The 27,224-nt window shown below is 32.4% G+C and overlaps 6 protein-coding genes and 1 non-coding gene across 7 annotated transcripts; 4 read left to right on the forward strand and 3 right to left on the reverse strand.

Annotated features, from left to right (window-relative positions):
- Positions 1-548: 548 nt before the first annotated feature.
- Positions 549-2,077, reverse strand: LOC106421584 (protein Abitram-like). The gene is made up of 6 exons (XM_013862413.3): positions 1,714-2,077; positions 1,592-1,640; positions 1,376-1,502; positions 1,224-1,294; positions 1,059-1,131; positions 549-854 (listed from the first exon to the last, which is right to left on the reverse strand). Exons 1-6 carry the CDS (start codon positions 1,940-1,942, stop codon positions 720-722), a joined length of 684 nt encoding a protein of 227 aa, XP_013717867.1. The 5' UTR covers positions 1,943-2,077; the 3' UTR covers positions 549-719.
- Positions 2,078-2,697: 620 nt separating this feature from the next.
- On the reverse strand, positions 2,698-5,223 carry LOC106421645 (26S proteasome non-ATPase regulatory subunit 3 homolog B). The gene is made up of 8 exons (XM_013862471.3): positions 5,028-5,223; positions 4,757-4,947; positions 4,549-4,686; positions 4,335-4,471; positions 4,195-4,249; positions 3,992-4,102; positions 3,411-3,650; positions 2,698-3,335 (listed from the first exon to the last, which is right to left on the reverse strand). The coding sequence occupies exons 1-8, from the start codon at positions 5,116-5,118 to the stop codon at positions 2,823-2,825; spliced, it is 1,476 nt and encodes a 491-aa protein (XP_013717925.2). The 5' UTR covers positions 5,119-5,223; the 3' UTR covers positions 2,698-2,822.
- A 44-nt stretch (positions 5,224-5,267) lies between these two features.
- TRNAD-GUC lies at positions 5,268-5,339 on the forward strand. Its single transcript has one exon. It is a non-coding gene; the product is annotated as a tRNA-Asp (tRNA).
- Positions 5,340-5,771: 432 nt separating this feature from the next.
- Positions 5,772-6,948, reverse strand: BNAA07G32260D. Its single transcript, XM_013862406.3, has 4 exons — positions 6,660-6,948; positions 6,433-6,535; positions 6,195-6,356; positions 5,772-6,091 (listed from the first exon to the last, which is right to left on the reverse strand). The coding sequence occupies exons 1-4, from the start codon at positions 6,911-6,913 to the stop codon at positions 5,945-5,947; spliced, it is 666 nt and encodes a 221-aa protein (XP_013717860.1). The 5' UTR covers positions 6,914-6,948; the 3' UTR covers positions 5,772-5,944.
- A 988-nt stretch (positions 6,949-7,936) lies between these two features.
- LOC106421662 (V-type proton ATPase subunit B1) lies at positions 7,937-10,905 on the forward strand. The gene is made up of 13 exons (XM_013862499.3): positions 7,937-8,056; positions 8,166-8,273; positions 8,410-8,465; positions 8,557-8,655; positions 8,746-8,805; positions 8,915-9,026; positions 9,103-9,311; positions 9,409-9,537; positions 9,638-9,775; positions 9,840-9,990; positions 10,063-10,145; positions 10,239-10,286; positions 10,356-10,905. The coding sequence occupies exons 2-13, from the start codon at positions 8,222-8,224 to the stop codon at positions 10,683-10,685; spliced, it is 1,467 nt and encodes a 488-aa protein (XP_013717953.2). The 5' UTR covers positions 7,937-8,056; positions 8,166-8,221; the 3' UTR covers positions 10,686-10,905.
- A 10,142-nt stretch (positions 10,906-21,047) lies between these two features.
- On the forward strand, positions 21,048-24,203 carry LOC106421560 (calcium-dependent protein kinase 29). Its single transcript, XM_048736291.1, has 8 exons — positions 21,048-21,928; positions 22,601-22,744; positions 22,849-23,001; positions 23,089-23,201; positions 23,287-23,454; positions 23,530-23,657; positions 23,757-23,856; positions 23,923-24,203. Exons 1-8 carry the CDS (start codon positions 21,160-21,162, stop codon positions 24,004-24,006), a joined length of 1,659 nt encoding a protein of 552 aa, XP_048592248.1. The 5' UTR covers positions 21,048-21,159; the 3' UTR covers positions 24,007-24,203.
- A 173-nt stretch (positions 24,204-24,376) lies between these two features.
- On the forward strand, positions 24,377-26,673 carry LOC106421521 (RNA pseudouridine synthase 2, chloroplastic). The gene is made up of 8 exons (XM_013862355.3): positions 24,377-24,765; positions 24,839-24,982; positions 25,161-25,373; positions 25,451-25,653; positions 25,731-25,809; positions 25,935-26,110; positions 26,219-26,321; positions 26,447-26,673. Exons 1-8 carry the CDS (start codon positions 24,439-24,441, stop codon positions 26,453-26,455), a joined length of 1,254 nt encoding a protein of 417 aa, XP_013717809.1. The 5' UTR covers positions 24,377-24,438; the 3' UTR covers positions 26,456-26,673.
- The last annotated feature ends 551 nt before the right edge of the window (positions 26,674-27,224 follow it).

Below are 27,224 nucleotides of genomic sequence, written 5' to 3' on the forward strand. Positions count from 1 at the left end.
GTAGCTGAGGTTGTTGGAAATAAGTTAACAGTGGTGGAGGTAGCTGAGGTTGCACTTGCTCCACTGTTGGTCAATTTCGCTGGTCAGAGGTGGAATGATCAAATCGATTCTGATCTGGGTTAGTTCTCCTATTCATCGTTATTAAGAACTTTAGAGAACTAAGAAAAACCTCTGAACAAATTTTTGGGATTGATCAAAACCAAAAGATAATACCAACGCTTAGGGTATATATATATAGCGTGATGTTCTTCCTAGTCCGGTTACACTTATAAAAGTTAGATTTGACCCAAAACAAAAACAAAAAAATAAATACAATCCTTTTCCTATTTAGAATTAAAATCATTTAAGTTCAGATATACGTTCGTCAAAGCTTCAAAATTATATATTGTACCATGTTTTATAGTATAAAGTATTTTTTTGTTAGAATTATAAATAAGATAAGTTAATATATATATTGGATATTTGTTTTATATATTGGATATTTGTGTAACCAATTATACTCAATCATCTTTAATAAATCATAAACTATATTAAATGTATATATTAAGTAGTGCTTATTAAAATTAAAATTTAATTATATATTGAAACTGTTTTCACGAAGAACATCATAGACCAAAAAAGATCTTTGCTACCAAAATTTTCTTGAAGATAAAACACAACAGCTTATGAGTATTGTTGAACATAAGAGTTCTAATCTGACTTAAGCCTAACCATCAGCTTCAAAGTAGACACGGTTCCAGTAAAATGTCTTGTTTCTTTTCTTTATACTCCTCCAAGGTTATCAGTGATTCCTTGTTTTTGGTCCAATCTGCAGGTCTTGGCATGATTATCGCAATATATCCTTCTCGATCAGCCTGAAAATCAGATTTTTCTTTTTGTAACAAAACATATGTAACTAAAAATACATTTTGACATATTATTCTATGCCGGTCTTTCTTTCATAAGCTAGTAACACTAAAGCTCATTGCTATGGACTCTCAGCAATAGAGATTCATTGCATAAACATTGAAGAATAACATTATGTTAAGACAATAATACATAATGCAATTGTTTCTTACCGATGAATTAAGAAGCTGAGGTTGCTTCATCAATCTCTCGTTCACCTCCAAGAGCGAACCTTTAACGCAACACCTACAAAAAAAAACAACAACACATAAACAAACAAACACACAAACCAAAAGTTTAAATCTTTCATAACATCTACAAAGTAAAAGCTTGTGCACCTGACAATATAAGAATCATTAGCAGTGGAGACTTTGCACAATGCTGTATTCGATTCAGACCGCATAGCATTCTGCACACAAGAAGATCATTTTGACAATGAACACACAACTCCTAGCTATAACAATCAGCAAAAAGACTGAGGAAAGCAAACCTTTTTACGCTTGCCAGAGACTTTCAAGACGCTACGATCGGACTTACCGACATTGAAATCAATGTTAGTGATCCCACCTTGGTCCTTAAAAGCTCTATGAGTAGGAGCCAATCCAATCACACACAAACTTAAACAAAACAAAACACAGACACCAAGTAAGAAAAAATTCAAACTTTATTACATCAAACAATCAAAAGGAAGAGACTTTAAACATACCCATTGGCGTGACGGTAGATGTAATGATCATGACCCGGTTTAGTAAAATCTGCAAAACATTGAAAAACGGTTTATTCACACTATCACAATGGTACAGTAGCTGAGTGAATGAATGTGAGAACCTGTGATGAAGTAAGAAACGAAGTTGAGTTGTGTAGCTGAGGGAGGAGAAAGAGGAAGCTCTTCTATATCTGAAAGCAGAAGCTTTCGCAATTCGTCTTCTTCTTGCGATTGCTTCTGCTGCTCGTCGCAGTGATGTTCTACTTCTTCGGATTGCTTTTGCTTAGTTGATTCGATTGCATCTTCGGCTTCTGGATTCTTTGTAACGTCAATGTTCTGAGTCTCCTCCATTCTCCGATCAAACACACAGAACAAAACGATTTCTTTCAGTGTTTTTTTTTTAACCTTCCGACGGCGTAAATAATCGGACTTACGTTGCCGATCGGAGTTAGATCACTAGTGGGCCTTGTCTTTGTTTTAAAAGCCCATTCAGATTTTTAACAAAAGGTTTCTTAATCATGTATTGCGTTTGATACCTCTTCAGATTTTGATTGAGTTTGTGGATTCAGCCTACTAAACCTCATTTGCATTTTATATAAGTTCAGACCGGATTTGGTTAGCAGTATTTAGGAATTGTAGATTTTATTTTTATCTAAGAATTTAGATCAAATATAAAGTTCATTTTCCATCATAATTTATTAACTATTCGAATATTTTTACGGTCAAATCATGAAATTAAGTAGTTCAAGTATTTGTTTAGGTTTTTGGAAACTCATTTCAACTATCAAATCGATTATCAGTTTTTTCTGATAGTGTTCAGGTTCGGATCAAATTTGATGGAAACTCATTTCGAATATCAATTCGATTTTCAGTTTTTCGTATACTCGTTCAGGTTCGAATCAAATTTGATTAAAGATAGACGATATCCAGTAAGGCAATAACTTAAGTACCACATTTCAAGTATTTCTATAGTTCGGATTTCATATAAGTTTTGCTATTTAAATCGTTTTAGATCTCGTAATCAGTTACAAATGCCTAATGTCTAGCTCTAATCATGTTTTTGAAACTTGAATTCTTCGGTGAACGAGCTCGTGAAAAATGAAAACTAGTAAAAACATCGAGTTCTGTTTCTCATAAAGTAAAAGAGCTGTTGTGCATAACAGCAACACAAAAACGTCAGATAATTTCAAAACAACAAAAGAGACAAAGATACGCTAGCATTGTATCAAATCTAGAAATCGTCGTCATCTTCCTCAGCCATGTATTTAGCGAGCTCCTCTTCTTGCTGTTTCATCTCCCTCCTCTTCTCCTCGCTCTCTTTCTCCCTGTGTGTGTTCGGCGGGAACCTCAGCGCCCTCACCGCTTCGTTGTGCATGTTCAAACAGAAGGCAATCCTCGAGTTAAACGCGTTCTGCGGCTCGTTGGTGGAGTAGATGTCTCCTGTCTCCTTCGAGACCATGTAACCGTTCTTGTGGTCGATGGTGGCGTCGATTGCTCCGTCTCTTATGGCTTTAGCCACTATGCTCTCTGCATCTGCGACAGGGTTTGCAGAGTTCAGCCTTAGCTTCTGGGCGACGTCTGTGAGAGAGATTCTTGAGTAGGAGATGCTGATGTTGCGCAGTCCTGTCCTGATCACGTTGTGACGGAGTCTGACAATGAGGTTGTGAGTCCTGTCCTCGGAGAATGTCTTTGCAAACTTCTCTTGGACGTTCCTGAAGAGCTCCAAGTCACCAATCCTCACAGCCTGTTCCAAGGATAATTAATATAAGATCCTTTAGAATGTGTCACAGATGCGAGAACTCCCAAGACTGACACTCACATTGGTAAGTTCGAAGTATGGCCTAAGAGCTTTCTCCATTCCTTTCTGCATGAAGATGGATCGCTCTGGAATCTCACCCAAGAGAAGACGAACCAGAATAGCCCACTTGTTGCACTGGACTCTGAAGCCTAGAGCAGCGACAGGTGCTTTTCTAGCCGCCTGGAGGAGGCTTTCTTTTGCATCAGTGTACTCGAGTTGGATCGTACGGATCTTACCGAGGTAAAACAAGTACCTACAGAACTGTAACAACAAATTGTGTGAGATAATGTCTAAATCTATACACTTAATGACAACTTGTAGATACGGAGGTCTAAGAAAACGCCAGAAAGCCATAGATAAAGCAGAGAAAATACACGCAATCGTAGATTTAAGAAAATATTGGGCCTAGCAGGAGAAATATGAATACAAAAGGAATACATATAAACGCAATAACCATAAGTAAGCCATCAGAGAAACGATATAAACTAGAATCTACTAGAAATGCACAATAACCATAAGTGAGCCATTAGAGAAACGATATAAACTAAAATCTAGAAAGCCACAATAACCAATTGTAGACAGAATAACTACTATAGGGATACCTGCTGGTTTGAATGTGCCTCAAATCTTGGAGCTTTAGATCTAAGCTTCTCAGCTTGGTCATAAAGGTTGTAGTGCAGGTAGTTACGAAGCAAGAGATTCAGAAGTGTTTCCTGCACTCACGAAATGGACATAATGAATAACCAAAACAAAAGCTAAATCAAGAGTTCCAAGTGTTCTACATCATTTGTTAAAAAAAACGTACCTGACCCAACTCATCATGGCGCAGAGTTGCAGAGTGGTGCAAAGACAAAAGAGTACTGCAAATCAGAAGTAAAATCAATCAGCTAACAAACTGTCAAAAGCCAATATTAAGAAACAAAGTCAGTGAATTTAAAAACACACCCACGAATCTCAGCAAGATCACCAGTCATCTCATAACTCAAAGAGTAGTAAAAATACAATCTCGAAGCTATCACATCAATGGTTCTCTTGTTCAAGCTCTTGAGACGAGCAATGCTAGCTGATGAGCAAGCTTTGGCCTAACAAAACAGAATCAATCAAGATTAACAAAAACAAAGTACGTCCAACACAGAGAGAGAGAGATAGAGAATCAAACCTCGTTGTACTTCTTCTGATCAATCAGAAAAAGCAAAACAATGAAGTAGCAGTAGATCTCAAGCTCCACAGGCACGTGCTTGGATGCAGCCAAGGAAGTGGAGGAAGCAGTATCAACCTCCATGTCATGTTCATCACTCTGGAAAAAAAAAATCAACACAGATCCAAATTAACTTCTCACGGAGATAAAGAATCAATCACAAGTATACCTTGGGAACGAAGGAAGAGAGACGAGCGTGAGCCTCAGATCCAGAGCCCAAAGCGAAGTCAAGGAACGAAGCGACGACGGAAGCGGTGAGCTTCTGCCGTATCCCGACGGTGAGGCGCACGGCGCGAGCGACGCGGCGGACTTCTTTGGTGTAGGAGCCGGTATCGATCAGAGCAGCGATCTCCTTCAGATCTGTAGGGGAGAAAGGGCAATCGATTTTAAAAACCCTAGCGAGAGAGTAAAAAAGGATGAGAATCGAGATTTGTTATTACGCTGGAGAGTTGAGGTGGTGGCGGAGACGATGGATTGAGCTGGGGTTTGGTTGTTGTCTTTCATCTCCACGTCTTGAGTCGTCGTCGTCATCTTCTCGGCCGCGAATCTCAGAGATCTTCTTTTCTGTGCGGAGAGGAGAAGGAAGGTATGTGTAAGTAAGTAACCTTTTCTTTTTCTTCAAGACAGATTTGATTTTTATTTTGGAGATTTAATATTAATTTCATTGTTTGGACAACAAGGTCGTTGTAGTATAGTGGTAAGTATTCCCGCCTGTCACGCGGGTGACCCGGGTTCGATCCCCGGCAACGGCGTTTGCTTTTTTTTAGTATACGATGTCGTTTTCTCGTGGGCCTTTTCTGGGTCATCGGCCTAGTCACTAACATGGTTTTACACTGAAGCGCTTACAGATATTGACACGATTATTCAGAACCCAACCAAAAAGGGACTCTATCTAAACAAGAGTATTAAGAGACCAAGTCATTTGAGAATAAAATGGAAGTAATGCTTCTTGGAAACTTCAATAAGAAAGCCTAATCTTTAGCTAAAATGATTGAACAATAAAAGTGTTGTAATAAGTATTCTACAACCATACAAAAGAAAAGTTGAGTGACAAAAGTATGGTTGGCAGTATCGACCCACTAAACCTGAGAAGCAATATCATAATAATTAATTAATAATTAAACCATGAATGACAAGACAGCAGTCATACTTTTGTCTTATTTAAATAGAAACCCAACAAGTCATTCAATGAATATATGTTTCATTTGTACGATAAAAAGGTTTTGACAAATTATATATACAGTGCATATTGTCACATCACACAGCAATAGCACTCTTATTTTTACATTATATAGATGTGAAAAAAGGTAAAGTACTAGCGATCGTCAAATAAAGGAAACGAGATCATCTTGCATCTCTAGCTACCTTGTACTTTGTGTGGTTGAACCAGAGAATCAATAATTTTTTTCCATCCTCCAAAATCTGAGGGATCATCAGCATCTGGCAATGCGAACCCATTCACGGAGAAGGTTGGTGTTCCATACACACCTCTTGAAGCGCTATACTGCAACACATAATGCCATTCAAAACACAGTGTTCTTGTATTTGTTAATTAGTTAATACACGGGAAGTGAAAACAACCCGGAGATGAAAACTGAAGTCACTACCTTGAATGAAACTCTGGTTGCACGTTCCGACTTTGTGTCGTTGAATCCAGATTTAAGAACATGATGATAAGAGTTTCCCAACGTGGCTGTTCCAAGCTTGACAATTCTTCCCACAACTTCAGGTCTAGTCAGGAGTTGTGTTTGCGCACCATAGAACATTGCCTGCCAATAAACACTTACGTTTTAACCATATAAACATAGACATATGCATAAGATATGCAAACAATATTAAACAAACCTGATGCTTAAAGAACCCTTCCAGCAAACTGAAGGTAGCATTAGCGTTGTGAATATTCACTATGTGTAAAGCACGAGAGGTTACATACGCATTGTCATGGTACCTGCATGACCCAAACCATTCACAGTTTCATGAAAAAAATCACCTGATCTCTCCTAAGCTACTTGTATACTGTTTATAGTAAGTAGCTAACGGTAACGGAAGGAAAAAAGGAACAGAGTACTAACGGTAACGGAAGTAGGTGGAGGAGCAAGGAAACGCGAGATCCGTAGTGTTTAAGCGCTTGCTTTAGCGGCGGCCAAGAGTCTCTACTGTACGGGCACACCGGGTCATAAAACGCCTCGATCAGTATAGAATCCGGGTCAACACGGCGACCCGGTGGGTATACGAAACCATCGGGCTTCGACGGTGGAATTAGCTGCGCGTGGACTTGCGTCCATATGATGAAGAAGACAAGGAAGAGGAAAAACGTTCTGATCATTTTCTCGCTCTTTCGATTCTTCCTAGGATGGCAGGGGGGTTATTAAGACAAGAGAGTCAGAGACTGTCGGTGAATGTAAAGCAACGGTTGAGATTGCTCGGAAGTGAAGTGAGACACTCTCTTTTATCTCTAGCCGTTGAATTTATTCCCACGTGGTAGAATCTGGTCGCCATCCCACATGCCACATGGGCGTTTGGTTCAGTTTGAGTCCAGCCTTATACGTTTTCATAAGTTGTTCAAAAAAAAAAATACGTTTTCATAATTTCATTCATGTTATACATATGTTCGGATGGGAAACTACGTGTTCGGACAATACGTATAGTTTTGTCTAAACCTTATTTTTAATCCAAACTCAATTTAGGTTCGAGCAATATTCAATAATGCTCTGGGTTCAAGTATTTTAAATCAAATTTAGCAAAAAAAAGAAAAAAGTATTTTAAATCAACTGGTGGATGAATAAGTTTCATAATATCAGCTTCCAACGGATTAGGATGTAAACAGAGTAGAAGACTGCCTAGCAAAAACGAGAAATCCTGAAATTGTGTTTAGATTTTATTACTTTGTATACAATTGAATGATCTTCTTCATACATATCATATTGCAATCAGCCTAATAGTAACAAAATTTGCTGGTATAAAAAAAATATTGTCATGAGAAACCTATGTAAATATCTGGTGAATAATAAAAAGAATAATGAAACTCTTAGATGTTGAACTTATATATAAAAAAAATTAAGATTTATTAGGTTATTCAATTTTTTTTTTGATTTTTGATTTGTTCAGATTGGAACCCAAAATTCAAAAATACCATTCATCAGAATTCACTCAGCTTTTCTTTTGGCATCATTTAATTTTTTTTTTATAATTAGATATGGAATAAGATTTTTTGGTTCGGATTCAGATCAATTTATTCGCATGTATTATTTTTTTTTGCCAAGACTAAAAATCAGGTGTGGAAGAATTTTGGGTAAAGAAAAATAATAAAGAATTTATTTGGTCATGGATAGTAAATATCACTAAGTGCGAGACTATCAAACGTAATTAAATGAAAAAAAAAAGTAATTGAGATATGGTCCAAAACCACGTCCACAGTGAAGAAACAAACTCTCTCTCCTTCTCTGCGCTCGAGTCGAACCGTTTACAGGTACGCGTCTTGTTGATCAGATCCTCTTCACGATTCGATTATACGATTGGATCCAAGTTTCCATTGATTGTTGTATTGCGAACCCCGTCGTTGATTTGCTTGCTCTCAGGGAAGGAATCGTCGAGCGGCTTGGCTTGATTTTGATTTGACTTTTGATCTGTGAAAATGGGAGCGAATGATATCGACATGGAAGAAGGAACTCTAGAGATCGGCATGGGTAAGCCACCACTAATCACAGATCACACACTATACTGAGCTTCACGTTTCGAATCGTATCTCTCTAGAACCTTGAGTTAGAAATCTCCCTGCTAGCTTATTGATTTGATGTTGTGATCTGCGTTTTTGAATTGCAGAGTATAGAACTGTTTCTGGCGTTGCTGGACCATTAGTCATTCTTGACAAAGTCAAGGTATGTATGTACATCATCAAGCGATGCTAATCTCTACTTGAAAACTAACTGATTTAACACTTCTTTGTGTACTTGTGTGATTTAAAATCAGGGTCCAAAGTACCAGGAGATTGTTAATATCCGTTTAGGTGATGGATCAACGAGACGTGGTCAAGTTCTGGAAGTCGACGGGGAGAAAGCTGTTGTGCAGGTTTTGGGATCAATCACTATCTCAATACAATGCCATAGAGATAGAGTCACTTCCTCAGGGACTTACTTAGTTTTTGTAAGTGTGTTTCAGGTTTTTGAAGGAACGTCTGGAATTGATAACAAGTTTACAACCGTACAATTCACAGGAGAGGTAATTTACCATACACGAGTTTGATTGGCTGATTGTTTTGCACTTCTGCTTCTTGTTTATTCATCTAAGCCTCTGTATTTTGTTGTTGTAACTGGTGGATGCGTTTCAGGTTTTGAAAACACCTGTGTCCTTGGACATGCTTGGGCGCATATTTAACGGTTCTGGAAAGCCGATTGATAATGGCCCTCCTATTTTGCCAGAGGCGTACCTTGATATTTCAGGTCAGCTTCAGATAAATTGACTGAGATCTTTGATACACTATTGTTTTCTTTTTTATTAATGTGTGTATGTTGATAGGAAGTTCAATCAACCCCAGTGAAAGAACCTATCCCGAGGAGATGATACAAACGGGTATCTCGACTATTGATGTCATGAACTCCATTGCTCGTGGACAGAAGATTCCTCTTTTCTCTGCTGCTGGTCTCCCTCATAATGAAATCGCTGCTCAGATTTGTCGTCAAGCTGGTCTTGTCAAGCGTCTGGAAAAGACTGCTGATCTACTTGAGGTGATTCTTTGTAACCACTACTACAACAAATACAAGGCCTTCGATTTGAGATGCCGTTGGCTTTATTGGAAACTCAAGTGTGTTTGTTTTGTTTCAGGATCATGGAGAGGACAATTTTGCGATTGTGTTTGCAGCTATGGGTGTGAACATGGAGACGGCTCAGTTCTTCAAACGAGATTTTGAAGAAAATGGATCAATGGAGAGAGTTACTCTTTTCTTGAATCTGGTAAACTTACTACAAGCTCATGGCCACCTCTTACTGTTTTTAGTATTATACATTGTTTACATTCAAATGGATTTTTGAGACCTTCCATCATTCTCAATAGGCCAATGATCCGACCATTGAGAGAATCATCACTCCTCGAATTGCCCTAACAACAGCAGAATACCTAGCTTACGAATGCGGGAAACACGTCCTTGTTATATTGACTGACATGAGTTCCTATGCTGATGCTCTTCGTGAGGTAAACTGAATCTTCTTTACCGGAGTAATAGTCCCTGTATTAATATGATTTGAGAAAACTGTAGGTTTCTGCTGCAAGAGAAGAAGTTCCTGGAAGACGTGGATATCCAGGTTATATGTACACTGATCTTGCTACTATCTATGAACGTGCTGGGCGTATCGAAGGAAGAAAAGGTTCCATCACCCAAATCCCAATCCTTACTATGCCCAATGATGGTAAAGAAAATCATACACATGTTATTATATCTTAAGAGCCTTAATACTTAACTCATTGTTGTGTTAAATCAGACATCACACATCCAACCCCGGATCTTACTGGTTACATCACTGAAGGTCAGATATATATCGATAGGCAGCTTCACAACAGACAGGTAAAGAAAGCCCCTTTAAGCCCTGAATCCTTACTGTGGTTTTGCTTCTATTATATGGTTGGGCCCTGATTCAAATGTATATATGTTTCTTAGATATATCCACCAATCAATGTGCTTCCATCTCTTTCTCGTCTAATGAAGGTTAGAAATAAATTCATTCCCATCACATTTTGTCTCTCTGGGTCTTATTAACTTATCGTTATGTTAAAGAGTGCTATTGGTGAGGGCATGACTCGTAAAGACCATTCAGATGTGTCGAACCAGCTATACGCAAACTATGCTATCGGGAAAGATGTGCAAGCCATGAAAGCTGTGGTTGGAGAAGAAGCACTTTCGTCAGAGGATCTGCTTTACTTGGAGTTTTTGGATAAGTTCGAGAGGAAGTTTGTGATGCAAGGAGCTTATGACACTCGAAACATCTTCCAGTCGCTGGACTTGGCTTGGACATTGCTACGTATCTTCCCACGCGAGCTACTTCACCGTATCCCTGCAAAGACACTTGACCAATTCTACAGCCGCGACTCAACAACAACGACCTAAGGCTGAACTCCACTTGTGCTTGTTTCCTTGTCAGGCAAGTAAGGAGATTATCGTATCCAAAGTTAAAACTCTTGAGATATAGATGGTGTTTTGTTGTGTGATGTTTTGTTTTGTGTTATATCTTTTCTTTTTCTCTCTGTAATTTAGTCAAATTGAAAATAATAAACGATATAACAATTTCGACAATTTCGTATACTTTTACTTTTATGTATTTTCGACATTGTTTTTTTGCACAACTGATGAGATTGGTTCAGAATTAGAATTAAGTTATTATTATAATAGATAAGTCTACGACCATTTTGTGGAATATAAAAACAAAGGTAGCTCTCATTCCGCTTAGTATTAATTCATAAAGAATCGTAGTTATAGACTTTATGAAAAAACTGGTGAAAATTATTTATTAAATACAACCTATTGATCAAAAATTTTAAAAGAATACACATCTAACAACAAAAACTCTATTTATCCTAATTTCCAAATCAAAATCCAAATCTACAATATTTTTTTATAAAAATTAAAACTTTCTTTAAATAGAAATTTTTTGAAAATAATTTTAAAAATACATCCTATTGATCAAAAATTCTAAAAGAATACACATCTAACAACAAAAACTCTATTTATCCCAATTTCCAAATCAAAATCCCAAATCTCCAATATTTCTCTATAAAAATGAAAACTTTCCTTAAATAGAAATTTTTAGAAAATAATTTTAAAAATACATCCTATTGAAAATTCTAAAAGAATACACATCTAACAACAAAAACTCTATTTATCCCAATTTCCAAATCAAAATCCCAAATCTCCAATTTTCTCTATAAAAATGAAAACTTTCCTTAAATAGAAACTTTTGGAAAATTATTTATAAAATACATCTTATTGATCAAAAATTCTAAAAGAATATACTTCTACCAACAAAAACTCTATTTATCCCAATTTCGAAATCATAATCCCAAATCTACAATATTTCTCTTTAAAAATTAAAACTTTCCTTAAATAGAAACTTTTGGAAAATTATTTATAAAATACATCTTATTGATCAAAAATTCTAAAAGAATACACATCTAACAACAAAAACTCTATTTATCCCAATTTCCTAATCAAAATCCCAATTCACAATATTTCTCTTTAAAAATGAAAACTTTCCTTTAATAGAAACTTTTTGAAAATAATTTATAAAATACATCCTATTGATCAAAAATTCTAAAAGAATACACATCTAACAACAAAAACTCTATTTATCCCAATTTCCAAATCAAAATCCCAAATCTCTAATATTTCTCTATAAAAATGAAAACTTTCCTTAAATAGAAACTTTTGGAAAATTATTTTAGAAATACATACTATTGATCAAAAATTCCAAAAGAATACACTTCTAACAACAAAAACTCTATTTATCCCAATTTCGAAATCAAATTCCCAAATCTACAATATTTCTCTTTAAAAATGAAAACTTTCCTTAAATAGAAACTTTGGGAAAATTATTTATAAAATACATCTTATTGATCAAAAATTCTAAAAGAACACACATCTAACAACAAAAACTCTATTTACTCCAATTTTCTAATCAAAATCCCAAATCTACAATATTTCTCCATAAAAATGAAAACTTTCCTTAAATAGAAACTTTTAGAAAATTATTTATAAAATACATCCTATTGATCAAAAATTCTATAAGAATACACATCTAACAACAAAAACTCTATTTATCCCAATTTCCAAATCAAAATCCCAAATCTACAATATTTCTCTTTAAAAATGAAAACTTTCCTTAGATAGAAATTTTTAGAAAATTATTTATAAAATACATCTTATTGATCAAAAATTCTAAAAGAACATACATCTAACAACAAAAACTCTATTAGTCTCAATTTCCTAATTAAAATCCTATATCTCCAATATTTCTCTATAAAAATGAAAACTTTCCATAAATAGAAATTTTTAGAAAATAATTTTAAAAATACATCCTATTGATCAAAAATTCTAAAAGAATACACATCTAACAACAAAAACTCTATTTATCCCAATTTCCAAATCAAAATCCCAAATCTACAATATTTCCCTTTAAAAATTAAAACTTTCCTTAAATAGAAACTTTTAGAAAATTATTTATAAAATACATCCTATTGATCAAAAATTCTAAAAGAACACACATTTAACAACAAAAACTCTATTTATCCCAATTTCCAAATCAAAATCCCAAATCTACAATATTTCTCTTTAAAAATGAAAACTTTCCTTTAATAGAAACTTTTAGAAATTTATTTGTAAAATACATCTTATTGATAAAAAATTCTAAAAGAACACACATCTAACAACAAAAACTTTATTAATCACAATTTCCTAATCAAAATCCCAAATCTCCAATATTTCTCTTTAAAAATGAAAACTTTCCTTAAATATAAATTTTAGAAAATAATTTTAAAAATACATCCTATTGATCAAAAATTCTAAAAGAATACACATCTAACAACAAAAACTCTATTTATGCCAGTTTCCAAATCAAAATCCCAAATTTACAATATTTCTCTTTAAAAATGAAAACTTTCCTTTAATAGAAATTGTTAGAAATAATTTTAAAAATACATCCTATTGATAAAAAATTCTAAAAGAATAAACATCTAACAATAAAAACTCTATTTATCCCAATTTCCAAATCAAAATCTCAAATCTCAAATATTTCTCTATTAAAATGAAAACTTTCCTTAAATAGAAACTTTTAGAAAATTATTTATAAAATACATCATATTGATCAAAAATTCTAAAAGAATACACATCTAACAACAAAAACCGTATTTATCCCAATTTCCAAATCAAAATACCAAATCTACAATATTTCTCTTTAAAAATGAAAACTTTCCTTTAATAGAAATTTTTAGAAAATAATTTTAAAAATACATCCGATTGATAAAAAATTCTAAAAGAATACACATCTAACAACAAAAACTCTATTTATCCCAATTTCCAAATCAAAATCCCAAATCTACAATATTTCCCTTTAAAAATTAAAACTTTCCTTAAATAGAAACTTTTAGAAAATTATTTATAAAATGCATCCTATTGATCAAAAATTCTAAAAGAATACACATCTAACAACAAAAACTCTATTTATCCCAATTTCCTAATCAAAATCCCAATTCACAATATTTCTCTTTAAAAATGAAAACTTTCCTTTAATAGAAACTTTTAGAATTTTATTTGTAAAATACATCCTATTGATCAAAAATTCTAAAAGAAAACACATCTAACAACAAAAATTCTTTTTATCCCAATTTCCAAATCAAAATCCCAAATCTCCAATATTTCTCTTTAAAAATGAAAACTTTCCTTAAATAGAAAATTTAGAAAATAATTTTAAAAATACATCCTATTGATCAAAAATTCTAAAAGAATACACATCTAACAACAAAAACTCTATTTATGCCAGTTTCCAAATCAAAATCTCAAATCTACAATATTTCTCTTTAAAAATGAAAACTTTCCTTTAATAGAAATTTTAGAAATAATTTTAAAAATACATCCTATTGATCAAAAATTCTAAAAAAATACACATCTAACAATAAAAACTCTATTTATCCCAATTTCCAAATCAAAATCCCAAATCTACAATATTTCCCTTTAAAAATGAAAACTTTCCTTAAATAGAAACTTTTAGAAAATTATTTATAAAATACATCCTATTGATCAAAAATTCTAAAAGAATACACATCTAACAAAAAAAACTCTATTTATCCCAATTTCCAAATCAAAATCCCAAATCTACAATATTTCCCATTAAAAATTAAAACTTTTCTTAAATAGAAACTTTTAGAAAATTATTTATAAAATACATCCTATTGATCAAAAATTCTAAAAGAATACACATCTAACAACAAAAACTCTATTTATCCCAATTTCCAAATCAAAATCCCAATTCACAATATTTCTTTTTAAAAATGAAAACTTTCCTTTAATAGAAACTTTTAGAAATTTATTTATAAAATACATCCTATTGATCAAAAATTCTAAAAGAAAACACATCTAACAACAAAAACTCTTTTTATCCCAATTTCCAAATCAAAATCCCAAATCTCCAATATTTCTCTTTAATAATGAAAACTTTTCTTAAATAGAAATTTTTAGAAAATAATTTTAAAAATACATCCTATTGATCAAAAATTCTAAAAGAATACACATCTAACAACAAAAACTCTATTTATGCCAATTTCCAAATCAAAATCCCAAATCTCCAATATTTCTCTTTAAAAATGAAAACTTTCCTTTAATAGAAATTGTTAGAAATAATTTTAAAAATACATCCTATTGATCAAAAATTCTAAAAGAATACACATCTAACAATAAAAACTCTATTTATCCCAATTTCCAAATCAAAATCTCAAATATTTCTCTATAAAAATGAAAACTTTCCTTAAATAGAAACTTTTAGAAAATTATTTATAAAATACATCATATTGATCAAAAATTCTAAAAGAATACACATCTAACAACAAAAACTCTATTTATCCCAATTTTCAAATCAAATACCAAATCTACAATATTTCTCTTTAAAAATGAAAACTTTCCTTTAATAGAAATTTTTAGAAAATAATTTTAAAAATACATCCTATTGATAAAAAATTCTAAAAGAATACACATCTAACAACAAAAACTCTATTTATCCCAATTTCCAAACCAAAATCCCAAATCTACAATATTTCCCTTTAAAAATAAAACTTTCCTTAAATAGAAACTTTTAGAAAATTATTTATAAAATACATCCTATTGATCAAAAATTCTAAAAGAATACACATCTAACAAAAAAAAACTCTATTTATCCCAATTTCTAAATCAAAATCCCAAATCTACAATATTTCCCATTAAAAATTAAAACTTTTCTTAAATAGAAACTTTTAGAAAATTATTTATAAAAAGCATCCTATAGATCAAAAATTCTAAAAGAATACACATCTAACAACAAAAACTCTATTTATCCCAATTTCCAAATCAAAATCCCAATTCACTATATTTCTCTTTAAAAATGAAAACTTTCCTTTAATAGAAACTTTTAGAAATTTATTTATAAAATACATCCTATTGATCAAAAATTCTAAAAGAATACACATCTAACAACAAAAACTCTATTTATCCCAATTTCCAAATCAAAATCCCAAATCTCCAAAATTTCTCTTTAAAAATGAAAACTTTCCTTAAATAGAAATTTTTAGAAAATTATTTATAAAATACATCCTATTGATCAAAAATTCTAAAAGAATACACATCTAACAACAAAAACTCTATTTATCCCAATTTCCAAATCAAAATCCCAAATCTACAATATTTCTCTATAAAAATGAAAACTTTCCTTAAATAGAAATTTTTAGAAAATAATTTTAAAAATACATCCTATTGATCAAAAATTCTAAAAGAATACACATCTAACAACAAAAACTCTATTTATCCCAATTTCCAAATCAAAATCCCAAATCTCCAATATTTCTCTATAAAAATGAAAACTTTCCTTAAATAGAAACTTTTAGAAAATAATTTTAAAATACATCATATTGATCAAAAATTCTAAAAGAATACACATCTAACAACAAAAACTCTATTTATCCCAATTTCCAAATCAAAATCCCAAATCTACAATATTTATCTTTAAAAATGAAAACTTTCTTTAAATAGAAATTTTTAGAAAATAATTTTAAAAATACATCCTATTGATCAAAAATTCTAAAAGAATACACATCTAACAACAAAAACTCTATTTATCCCAATTTCCAAATCAAAATCCCAAATCTACAATATTTCTCTTTAAAAATGAAAATTTTCCTTAAATAGAAATTTTTAGAAAATAATTTTAAAAATACATCCTATTGATCAAAAATTCTAAAAGAATACACATCTAACAACAAAAACTCTATTTATCCCAATTTCCAAATCAAAATCCCAAATCTACAATATTTCTCTTTAAAAATGAAAATTTTCCTTTAATAGAATTTTTAGAAATAATTTTAAAAATACATCCTATTGATCAAAAATTCTAAAAGAATACACATCTAACAACAAAAACTCTATTTATCTCAATTTCCAAATCAAAATCCCAAATCTCAATATTTCTCTTTAAAAATGAAAACTTTTCTTAAATAGAAGTTTTTAGAAAATTATTTATAAAATACATCTTATTGATCAAAAATTCTAAAAGAACACACATCTAACAACAAAAACTCTATTAATCCGAATTTTCTAATCAAAATCCTAAATCTCCAATATTTCTCTATAAAAATGAAAATTTTCCTTAAATAGAAATTTTTAGAAAATAATTTTAAAAATACATCCTATTGATCAAAAATTCTAAAAGAATACACATCTAACAAAAAAAACTCTATTTATGCCAATTTCCAAATCAAAATCCCAAATCTCAAATATTTCTCTTTAAAAATGAAAACTTTCCTTTAATAGAAATTTTTAGAAAATAATTTTAAAAATACATCCTATTGATCAAAAATTCTAAAAGAATACACATCTAACAATAAAAACTCTATTTATCCCAATTTCCAAATCGAAATCCCAAATCTCAAATATTTTTTCAATAAAAATGAAAACTTTCCTTAAATAGAAACTTTTAGAAAATTATTTATAAAATACATCCTATTGATCAAAAATTCTAAAAGAATACACATCTAACAACAAAAACTCTATTTACCCCAATTTCCAAATCAAAATAGCAAATCTACAATATTTCTCTTTAAAAATGAAAACTTTCCTTTAATAGAAATTTTTAGAAAATAAGTTTAAAAATACATCCTATTGATAAAAAATTCTAAAAGAATACATATCTAACAACAAAAACTCTATTTATCCCAATTTCCAAATCAAAATCCCAAATCTACAATATTTCCCTTTAAAAATGAAAACTTTCCTTAAATAGAAACTTTTAGAAAATTATTTATAAAATACATCATATTGATCAAAATTCTAAAAGAATACACATCTAACAACAAAAACTCTATTTATCCCAATTTCCAAATCAAAATCCCAAATCTACAATATTTCTCTTTAAAAATGAAAACTTTCCTTTAATAGAAACTTTTAGAAATTTATTTATAAAATACATCTTATTGATCAAAAATTCTAAAAGAACACATCTAACAACAAAAACTCTATTAATCTCAATTTCCTAATCAAAATCCTAAATTCCAATATTTCTCTATAAAAATGAAAACTTTCCTTAAATAGAAATTTTTAGAAATTTATTTTAAAAATACATCCTATTGATCAAAAATTCTAAAAGAATACACATCTAACAACAAAAACTCTATTTATGCCAATTTCCAAATCAAAATCCCAAATCTACAATATTTCTCTTTAAAAATGAAAACTTTCCTTAATAGAAATTTTTAGAAAATAATTTTAAAAATACATCCTATTGATCAAAAATTCTAAGAGAATACACATCTAACAATAAAAACTCTATTTATCCCAATTTCCAAATCAAAATCCCAAATCTCAAATATTTCTCAATAAAAATGAAAACTTTTCTTAAATAGAAACTTTTAGAAAATTATTTATAAAATACATCCTATTGATCAAAAATTCTAAAAGAATACACATCTAACAACAAAAACTCTATTTATCCCAATTTCCAAATCAAAATCCCAAATCTACAATATTTCCCTTTAAAAATTAAAACTTTCCTTAAATAGAAACTTTTAGAAAATTATTTATAAAATACATCCTATTGATCAAAAATTCTAAAAGAATACACATCTAACAAAAATAACTCTGTTTATCCCAATTTCCAAATTAAAATCCCAAATCTACAATATTTCTCTTTAAAAATGAAAACTTTCCTTTAATAGAAACTTTTAGAAATTTATTTATAAAATACATCCTATTGATCAAAAATTCTAAAAGAATACACATCTAACAACAAAAACTCTATTTATGCCAATTTCAAAATCAAAATCCCAAATCTCCAATATTTCTCTTTAAAAATGAAAACTTTCCTTAAATAGAAATTTTTAGAAAATTATTTATAAAATACATCATGTTGATCAAAAATTCTAAAAGAATACACATCTAACAACCAAAACTCTATTTATCCCAATATCATAATCAAAATCCCAAATCTCCAATATTTCACTATAAAAATGAAAACTTTCCTTAAATAGAAACTTTTAGAAAATTATTTATAAAATACATCCTATTGATCAAAAATTCTAAAAGAATACACATCTAACAACAAAAACTCTATTTATGCCAATTTCAAAATCAAAATCCCAAATCTCCAATATTTCTCTTTAAAAAAAAACTTTCCTTAAATAGAAATTTTTAGAAAATTATTTATAAAATACATCATGTTGATCAAAAATTCTAAAAGAATACACATCTAACAACCAAAACTCTATTTATCCCAATATCCTAATCAAAATCCCAAATCTCCAATATTTCACTATAAAAATGAAAACTTTCCTTAAATAGAAACTTTTAGAAAATTATTTATAAAATACATCATATTGATCAAAAATTCTAAAAGAATACACATCTAACAACAAAAACTCTATTTATCCTAATTTCCAAATCAAAATCTCAAATCTCCAATATTTCTCTTTAAAAATGAAAACTTTCCTTAAATAGAAACTTTTAGAAAATTATATATAAAATATAACCTATTGATTAAAAATTCTAAAAGAATACACATTTAACAACAAAAACTCTATTTATCCCAATTTCCTAATCAAAATCCCAAATCTCCAATATTTCTCTTTAAAAATGAAAACTTTCCTTAAATATAAACTTTTAGAAAATTATTTATAAAATACATCTTATTGATCGAAAATAATAAAAGAATACACATCTAACAACAAAAACTCTATTTATCCTAATTTTCAAATCAAAATCTCAAATCTCCAATATTTCTCTTTAAAAATGAAAACTTTCCTTAAATAGAAACTTTTAGAAAATTATTTATAAAATACATCTTATTGATCGAAAATTCTAAAAGAATACACATTTAACAACAAAAACTCTATTTATCCAAATTTCCTAATCAAAATCCTAAATCTCCAATATTTCTCTATAAAAATGAAAACTTTCCTTAAATAGAAACTTTTAGAAAATTATTTATAAAATACATCTTATTGATCAAAAATTCTAAATGAACACACATCTAACAACAAAAACTCTATTTATCCCAATTTCTAATCAAAATCCCAAATCTCCAATATTTCTCTATAAAAATGAAAACTTTACTTAAATAGAAATTTTTAGAAAATAATTTTAAAAATACATCCTATTGATCAAAAATTCTAAAAGAATACACATCTAACAACAAAAACTCTATTTATCCCAATTTCCTAATCAAAATCCCAAATCTCCAATATTTTTCTATAAAATAAAAACTTTCCATAAATAGAAACTTTTAGAATATTATTTATAACCAAAATCCCAAATCTCCAATATTTTGGATACCCGAACCCGAATAGATAATATCCGAACCCGAATAGATATCCGAAGATAACCGAACATATGTATAATTAACCTTATATTTCAAGTTACATCTCTTATTTTATATAAAATATTTATATTAATACTACACATACTTTAAGTTCATATGATATACATGCAATTACGGAAAAATGATTTGGTACTCACTTAAAAAACATGTCAAGTTTTTTATTTCAAAAATTAACAAAAAGTTACATTCAAAATTTAAAACAATAACTAAATTAATGCATTTTTAGTTTTAAAATGTTATGTCCAAATCTATTAACCATTTAATCTATTAAAAAAAAAAAGGTTAAGTAAAATTTATATTCTTAAATACAAGAAATTTAAAAAATGAAATTTTTTTTTTTTCAAAATCTAAATATCCGAACCCGATCCGAAATAACCGAAACCGAACTAAAAATACCCGAACCCGATCCGAAGTATAGAAATACCCGAACGGGTCCTACACGTCTATACCGAAATACCCGAAAATCCAAAATACCCGACTTCAACCCGAACGGGTACCCGAACGCCCACCCCTAGTGGAAAGCTATCATGATGATAAGACAAGAGCACCGAATTAAAGAAATCAATCAAAGTGACTATTGAACCAAACAGAGTTTTGTCTTTTTTCAGTCAATCGCAATCTCCGTTATCTACACTCGTCGTCTTGAAATTTTGTTTATGTTTACACGTTACGCGTTGATTTTAATTATTACTATTTCATTTTTTTGCCAAGGAAGTAGCGAACCTTCGGAGACCCTCTCGAAAGGCCAAGGGACACATTGAAAGACAAAACAAAACGATACCATAACCTTGTCAAAACGCAAAAGCAAAGCATCCCCAAACCCCAATTCAAGCCAAATATTTTGTACTCAGAATGTTTCTTTACATGTATTCGTATGATCGTATAACCCTCTTTATATACAAAACCTTAAGAATAAAATGGACAGGAAAAAAAAAACAAAATACACGGAATAAGACAGAAGACCTTTCTACATTTGCTCACATGTTCAGAAAACTCAATAAAGCCACCAGAAACAAGAGAAACCAAAACACTCGAACAAAACATTTTTTCAACAGAATGGGTTTCTGCTTCTCCAAGTCACAAACACAGGAGATCCCAATCTCCTCTTCTTCCGATTCTACCCCTCCTCATCGCTACCAACCTCTCCCTAAACCAACAAATCCTCAAACCCAAACCAGTACTTTCCCCACCACTCCCAAACCCAAACCGGCTCCCCCACCTTCCTCCTCCGGTTCTCAAATCGGTCCAATCCTTAACCGACCAATGATCGACCTCTCAGCTCTCTACGACCTCCACAAAGAACTCGGCCGCGGCCAGTTCGGCATCACGTACCGTTGCACTGACAAATCCAACGGCCGAGAGTATGCATGCAAATCAATCTCCAAACGCAAACTCATACGTCAAAAAGACATCGAAGACGTGAGACGCGAAGTCATGATCTTGCAGCACCTCACTGGTCAACCAAACATCGTCGAGTTTCGAGGCGCTTACGAGGATAAAGACAATCTTCACGTGGTTATGGAGCTTTGTTCTGGAGGCGAGCTATTTGATCGTATTATCAAGAAAGGGAGTTACTCTGAGAAAGAAGCTGCGAATATTTTCAGACAGATTGTGAACGTTGTTCATGTTTGTCATTTCATGGGTGTTGTTCATAGAGACTTGAAGCCTGAGAACTTCTTGCTTGTTAGTGCGGATGATGATTCTCCTATTAAAGCCACAGACTTTGGACTCTCTGTTTTCATCGAAGAAGGTAAATATAAGAATAGTTCATCTTCTTGATATTTTCCTTTTCCATATTAATACACATACACATATTTGGAAAATATTAACATTAATAATTATTTCACCTAACCATAACGAATCTCGAGACTAATAAAAAAATGAAAATTACAGAAAGTTATTTAACATATAATGTTAATAAACTTTACATTAAATTTTGAAAAAAAATATATTTAATTTGAAACAAAACAAATTCTATAAAACTCTAGAACGTCAAGTTTTAAAACTAGAAACTGAGGGAGTATTGCACTTTTTACATTAATTAAGGGTCGTCTTGTTCAAAGGTTTGTCTTTGTTGAGTGTGTGTAGGTCCTTTAGGACATAAACAGCATGTTTTAACTTGTGGTATAATCAAGAAATAAAGATAGCGACATTGTATCTCCTTTCCGTGTGAGATCAACCAAGTGGGACACCAAGTCAACTTCGAAAACGACTTGGGTCAACCACCTAGTCAAGTGATGGTTCCCACATATTTGAAAAATAAAAAATGCTAGTACAACAGAAATTATTTGATGTGAAAGTCTTCCTTTTTCAAGATTTTGGTTCACACCTAGAAAAACAAAAGACTTGAAACTGGAGATGTGTATTAAGATTGTACATGCTACAACCTTCAAATAACAAGTGCCATGTTTATTCTGTGTAGGTAAAGTATACAAAGATGTAGTCGGTAGCGCATACTATGTTGCACCTGAAGTTCTACATCGAAACTACGGTAAAGAGATCGATGTGTGGAGCGCTGGTGTCATGCTTTACATTCTTCTATGCGGTGTTCCTCCATTTTGGGGTGGTATGTTAAAAACATTTTTTTGTGAATCTAAAGTTTATTATCACTCCATTTGAAGAATGTTAAGAAATGAAATGTTACAAAACCGGTACTATATATTGTTTTAGAGACCGAGAAGACTATATTTGAGGCGGTCTTAGAAGGGAATTTAGATCTTGAATCTTCTCCTTGGCCTACTATATCGGAAAGTGCAAAGGACTTGATAAGAAAGATGTTGGCAAGAGACCCTAAAAAACGGATTACTGCAGCTGAAGCACTTGGTATGTGTTTGCAATTTGTCTTGATTTGTGACACATTATATATACCTCATAGCTAACTAACTAAGCGTTATTTTGTTGCGATTAAAGCGCATCCATGGTTGACGGATAGCGAAGTTTCAGATAAACCAATTGATAGTGCAGTCCTTATTAGGATGAAGCAGTTCCGCGCAATGAACAAGCTCAAGAAACTTGCCTTGAAGGTAAAGTTAACTGATACTCCATCATCAAAAAGATGATTTAAAGAACATTAAAGTTAACTGTTGTCTTTTGTCTTTTGTTTAATAGGTCATAGCTGAAAACTTATCAGAAGAAGAGATTAAGGGATTAAAGCAGATGTTTAAAAACATTGATACGGACGGAAGTGGCACCATCACTTTTGATGAACTAAGAACCGGTTTACATCGTCTTGGATCCAAACTTACTGAATCTGAAATCAAACAACTCATGGAAGCTGTAAGAAGACAAGAACACAAATCCACTTGGTGATATAATAAGCTAATTACATTATTATTCTGTTTTTGATGATAGGCTGATGTGGATAAAAGCGGGACGATTGATTACATTGAGTTCATAACAGCTACAATGCATCGGCATAGATTGGAGAAAGAGGAGCATTTGCTAGAAGCATTCAAATACTTTGACAAAGACAGAAGCGGGTTTGTTTTTTTTTTGTTTTCCTTATATTGTGACAGAAATATATTAAAGATGAAATTATCTTTCTAACGTAATCTTTCATATTTTTCTTCTTCTTAAAGATACATCACAAGGGACGAGCTTAAGCATTCGATGACACAGTATGGAATGGGTGATGATGCTACCATAGATGAAGTCATCAATGATGTTGATACAGACAACGTAAGAATAAATTTAATTACTTTTATTAATTTTGTGTTGATTTCTATAAATGTTGATGATTGATAGGATGGGAGAATAAATTATGAGGAGTTTGTGGCGATGATGACGAAGGGAACTACAGATCATTCAGATGCGAAGCTGATCAGATGATATATTCATCTAGACATATAGATGCTTTGCTTCCACCATTAATAAAGTATAAAACTAATAATAAAGTATCAAAAAAGAAAAACGAATGAGACGAGAATCAATGCATTCTTTTGACATTTCTCTTTAAATGTTTAAAATGATTTGTTTGTACCTACCTGCGTGAGTTTGAATATAAGAAGAACGAAAATCCCCTGAAAGTACGTAACAAAGTAATAAATAAAATCAAACAGAGAACGAACGTGTCCAAACCTAACGAATCCTAAACGGTTCGTTAGTGAAAGTAACGTTGTCGGAAAAGCCTTTTACGGCCCAACTCGAGACCCATGAGGCTTTTAATGAAAATAGCAAACCCTCTGTGTCGCCTAGAGGCTTTCGTGAAACGCTGCTAAAACACCAGATAACAAATCGGAATTTTTTTTAAAATTGACGACGATGCTCTCCATCTCTCCGGTGCCGAGCTTCTCTATAACCTCCGTGAAATATCTTCGCTCTCCTTCCTCTTCCTCCTTCATCTCCGTCTTCCCTAAACTTTCCAGATTCGTCACAGCCACTTCCGCAACCCCCAATTCAACACCGGAGACCACCACCACGAGAGTCAACAACGCCGGCCTCAAACTCGACGAGACAGTCTCCGTCTCCAAAGGCAAGATTCGCCTCGACTCATGGATCTCCTCTCGCGTCGATGGAGTTAGCCGAGCTCGCGTACAGTCCAGCATCCGCCAAGGACTCGTCTCCGTCAATGGCCACGTCATCGATAAGGTTTCGAACTTCAGATTCAAATCCTTCAAAATTTGCGTCAAACAAAGTTTTCACCTTTAGATCTCTCTTGCAGGTTTCGCACAATGTGAAAGCTGGCGATGAGGTTCATTGTACGATATCAAAGCTCCAACCTTTGAGAGCTGAACCCGAAGACATACCGTTAGATATAGTTTACGAAGATCAGCACGTGCTCGTCGTTAACAAACCGCCTCACATGGTAGTCACGTGTTTCTTTAATACTTTGAAAAAATTGAATCTTTGGTGTTTACCAATGTTCAAGAAATCGCTAGGCAGTGTTTATTTAGACGTCTTATAGAAGATTATTGTTTAAACCGGCGCCTAAACCGATTTTTAGAACACTGGTGTTGAAGAATCTCTCTCGTTTGGTGGTTTAGGTTGTTCATCCTGCGCCTGGGAATCCTAATGGGACGCTTGTTAACGGAATACTTCACCATTGTAGTCTCCCTTGTGTTGCTACTTATTCAAACCAAGAAGATGATGATGATTCGGATGAAGAAGAAACGTTTTCAGATGATGAAGGGATGATTCGTCCAGGTATTGTTCATAGGTTGGATAAAGGGACTAGTGGATTGCTCGTTGTAGCTAAGGTTAGTACCTGTCTTTTGTCTTTTTTTCTTTTTGTTGCTTTATGAGGTGTGACTTTAACTGGAAGTGTGATGGTCAGGATGAGCATTCTCATGCTCATTTGGCGGAACAGTTCAAGCTGCACACGATTGAGAGAGTTTATATAAGTCTTACCACTGGAGTTCCTTCTCCGTCTCAGGGGAGGATTGATGTACCGATTGGTAGGGATTCGAATAATCGGATCCGTATGGCTGCTATACCTGGATCATTGAGCCGTGGAAGGGCTCGTCATGCTGCTAGTAGGTGATGGAGCAGTCTTTTTTACAAGTGTGCACTGTAACACTGATGCTTGTATCCTCACATATTCTCATGTCTCTTAGGTATAAGGTAGTTGAAACACTCGCTGGAGGTGGCTCTGCGTTGGTTGAGTGGAGACTAGAAACTGGCCGTACACATCAGGTAGTGAAAGAAATCAAAATCTGTAAATTTGTTTTTAATTTGTTCACATCTATGTCTGCAAGAGTTTGACTTTAACCTCTATGTTGCTGATATACTACCTGAGTTTCATCTTGATTTGAGTTTAGATACGTGCGCATGCCAAGTACATGGGAGTACCTCTACTGGGTGACGAAGTGTATGGAGGAACGAAAAGCATGGCACTTTCTCTTCTGCAGAGAAGAGTCTCCCGGAGTGATCAAGAAGAGATCATAGAGCTGGTGTCAAGAATGGATAGGCCTTGTCTTCATGCTATAGTTCTCGGGTGAGAGAGATAACTCAAAATCTCAGTCTTTATAGTCTAAACTCAAAGCTTAGGAGATAGAACATGTTTATAATAACTGCTTTTCTCTAATTATGTTTTCTTTCACAGCTTTGAACATCCGTGCACAGGAGAAATCATAAAGTTTTCATGTCCACCGCCTCCGGATCTTGCTGAGATAGTAGGCCTGCTTCGTAGAAGCGGAAGAGACAAAGTAACCACCAAACTCTACTTTTATTTTACTTAATCTCATGCCTAGAGCTAAGTTACTCTGTTTCATTACAGAGATTTTGTTTATGCTGAGTCTTCTTAAGTCGTGGTCTTTCTTTCTTTTGGCAGGTGGAATAATCTCTCGATTTGGTTTATAAACTCATAGTCTCGGACATTGATTCTGCAGTAGCATGAGAGATATCAACGCCACTATCCTTTAAAGCAGCAAGCAATCAAACTTCTCTCTGAAGATATTTGACGAAACAAATGAAAGTGTAGTCTCAGTTTCATGATCCAAGTGTTTTATAGTACAGCTAAGAGGTGTATAAAGCTCAAATGGGAACTTACCAAAAACATTACGTGTTTCAAATGATATTCCAAACCCAACAAAATCAACATCAGCTAAGCTAATAGACACCTGTATCTTTCGCCTTCTCCCTTCTCGCCACAATTTATAAAGAGATAACAGAGGCAAAACAGAAAAGAATGATGAGCAGACCACTGATCAGTAGCTATTTTTGACAAATCAAGTACACTATTCTTGATGTATAAATAAGCATCTCGCTGTGGTGATGGTCAAGAATATGTATGTGAATAGACTCAGTTTCTCTGTAATCTGCGACGTTTCAAAGATAAAATCATGTGCACAAAAAGAAGTTTCATTCACATTTTACCCCCAACAAAAAAAAAGTTTCAAGTCAACGATTAAAAGCATTTAAGTACGAACCCGAATAAAATATAAGAACCGAAAACCTTGTCTTGAAGGATCCATGAGGGTACACGAAACATTTTACTCAGTTTCTTGGCTAAGGCTTAGTAATAGACATTTCCATACTTTCTAAAACGATATTCTAACGACGATCCGTTTCATCCTCCGATAAACTATCTTGAACTCTTTTATAGCACT

Source organism: Brassica napus, chromosome A7 (genome assembly GCF_020379485.1).
Source record: "Brassica napus cultivar Da-Ae chromosome A7, Da-Ae, whole genome shotgun sequence".
NCBI lineage: Eukaryota > Viridiplantae > Streptophyta > Magnoliopsida > Brassicales > Brassicaceae > Brassica > Brassica napus.

Excerpts from the sequence above, each read along its gene's own strand:
- LOC106421584 (XM_013862413.3), bottom strand. The coding sequence starts at position 1,942 with ATGGAGGAGACTCAGAACATTGACGTTACAAAGAATCCAGAAGCCGAA. Across the intron at positions 1,132-1,223 it reads AATGATTCTTATATTGTCAG|GTGTTGCGTTAAAGGTTCGC; the intron begins GTGCACAAGCTT and ends TTTTTTTTGTAG. Across the intron at positions 855-1,058 it reads CTCAGCTTCTTAATTCATCG|GCTGATCGAGAAGGATATAT; the intron begins GTAAGAAACAAT and ends TCTGATTTTCAG.
- LOC106421645 (XM_013862471.3), bottom strand. The coding sequence starts at position 5,118 with ATGACGACGACGACTCAAGACGTGGAGATGAAAGACAACAACCAAACC. Across the intron at positions 4,472-4,548 it reads ATCAGAAGAAGTACAACGAG|GCCAAAGCTTGCTCATCAGC; the intron begins GTTTGATTCTCT and ends CTGTTTTGTTAG. Across the intron at positions 3,651-3,991 it reads AGGCACATTCAAACCAGCAG|TTCTGTAGGTACTTGTTTTA; the intron begins GTATCCCTATAG and ends TTGTTGTTACAG.
- BNAA07G32260D (XM_013862406.3), bottom strand. The coding sequence starts at position 6,913 with ATGATCAGAACGTTTTTCCTCTTCCTTGTCTTCTTCATCATATGGACG. Across the intron at positions 6,536-6,659 it reads CTCCACCTACTTCCGTTACC|GTACCATGACAATGCGTATG; the intron begins GTTAGTACTCTG and ends TGGGTCATGCAG. Across the intron at positions 6,092-6,194 it reads CAACCAGAGTTTCATTCAAG|TATAGCGCTTCAAGAGGTGT; the intron begins GTAGTGACTTCA and ends TATGTGTTGCAG.
- LOC106421662 (XM_013862499.3), top strand. The coding sequence starts at position 8,222 with ATGGGAGCGAATGATATCGACATGGAAGAAGGAACTCTAGAGATCGGC. Across the intron at positions 8,806-8,914 it reads CCGTACAATTCACAGGAGAG|GTTTTGAAAACACCTGTGTC; the intron begins GTAATTTACCAT and ends GATGCGTTTCAG. Across the intron at positions 9,538-9,637 it reads TTACTCTTTTCTTGAATCTG|GCCAATGATCCGACCATTGA; the intron begins GTAAACTTACTA and ends CATTCTCAATAG.
- LOC106421560 (XM_048736291.1), top strand. The coding sequence starts at position 21,160 with ATGTTCAGAAAACTCAATAAAGCCACCAGAAACAAGAGAAACCAAAAC. Across the intron at positions 23,658-23,756 it reads TTTGACAAAGACAGAAGCGG|ATACATCACAAGGGACGAGC; the intron begins GTTTGTTTTTTT and ends TTCTTCTTAAAG. Across the intron at positions 23,857-23,922 it reads ATGATGTTGATACAGACAAC|GATGGGAGAATAAATTATGA; the intron begins GTAAGAATAAAT and ends GATGATTGATAG.
- LOC106421521 (XM_013862355.3), top strand. The coding sequence starts at position 24,439 with ATGCTCTCCATCTCTCCGGTGCCGAGCTTCTCTATAACCTCCGTGAAA. Across the intron at positions 24,983-25,160 it reads TTAACAAACCGCCTCACATG|GTTGTTCATCCTGCGCCTGG; the intron begins GTAGTCACGTGT and ends TTGGTGGTTTAG. Across the intron at positions 25,810-25,934 it reads AAACTGGCCGTACACATCAG|ATACGTGCGCATGCCAAGTA; the intron begins GTAGTGAAAGAA and ends ATTTGAGTTTAG.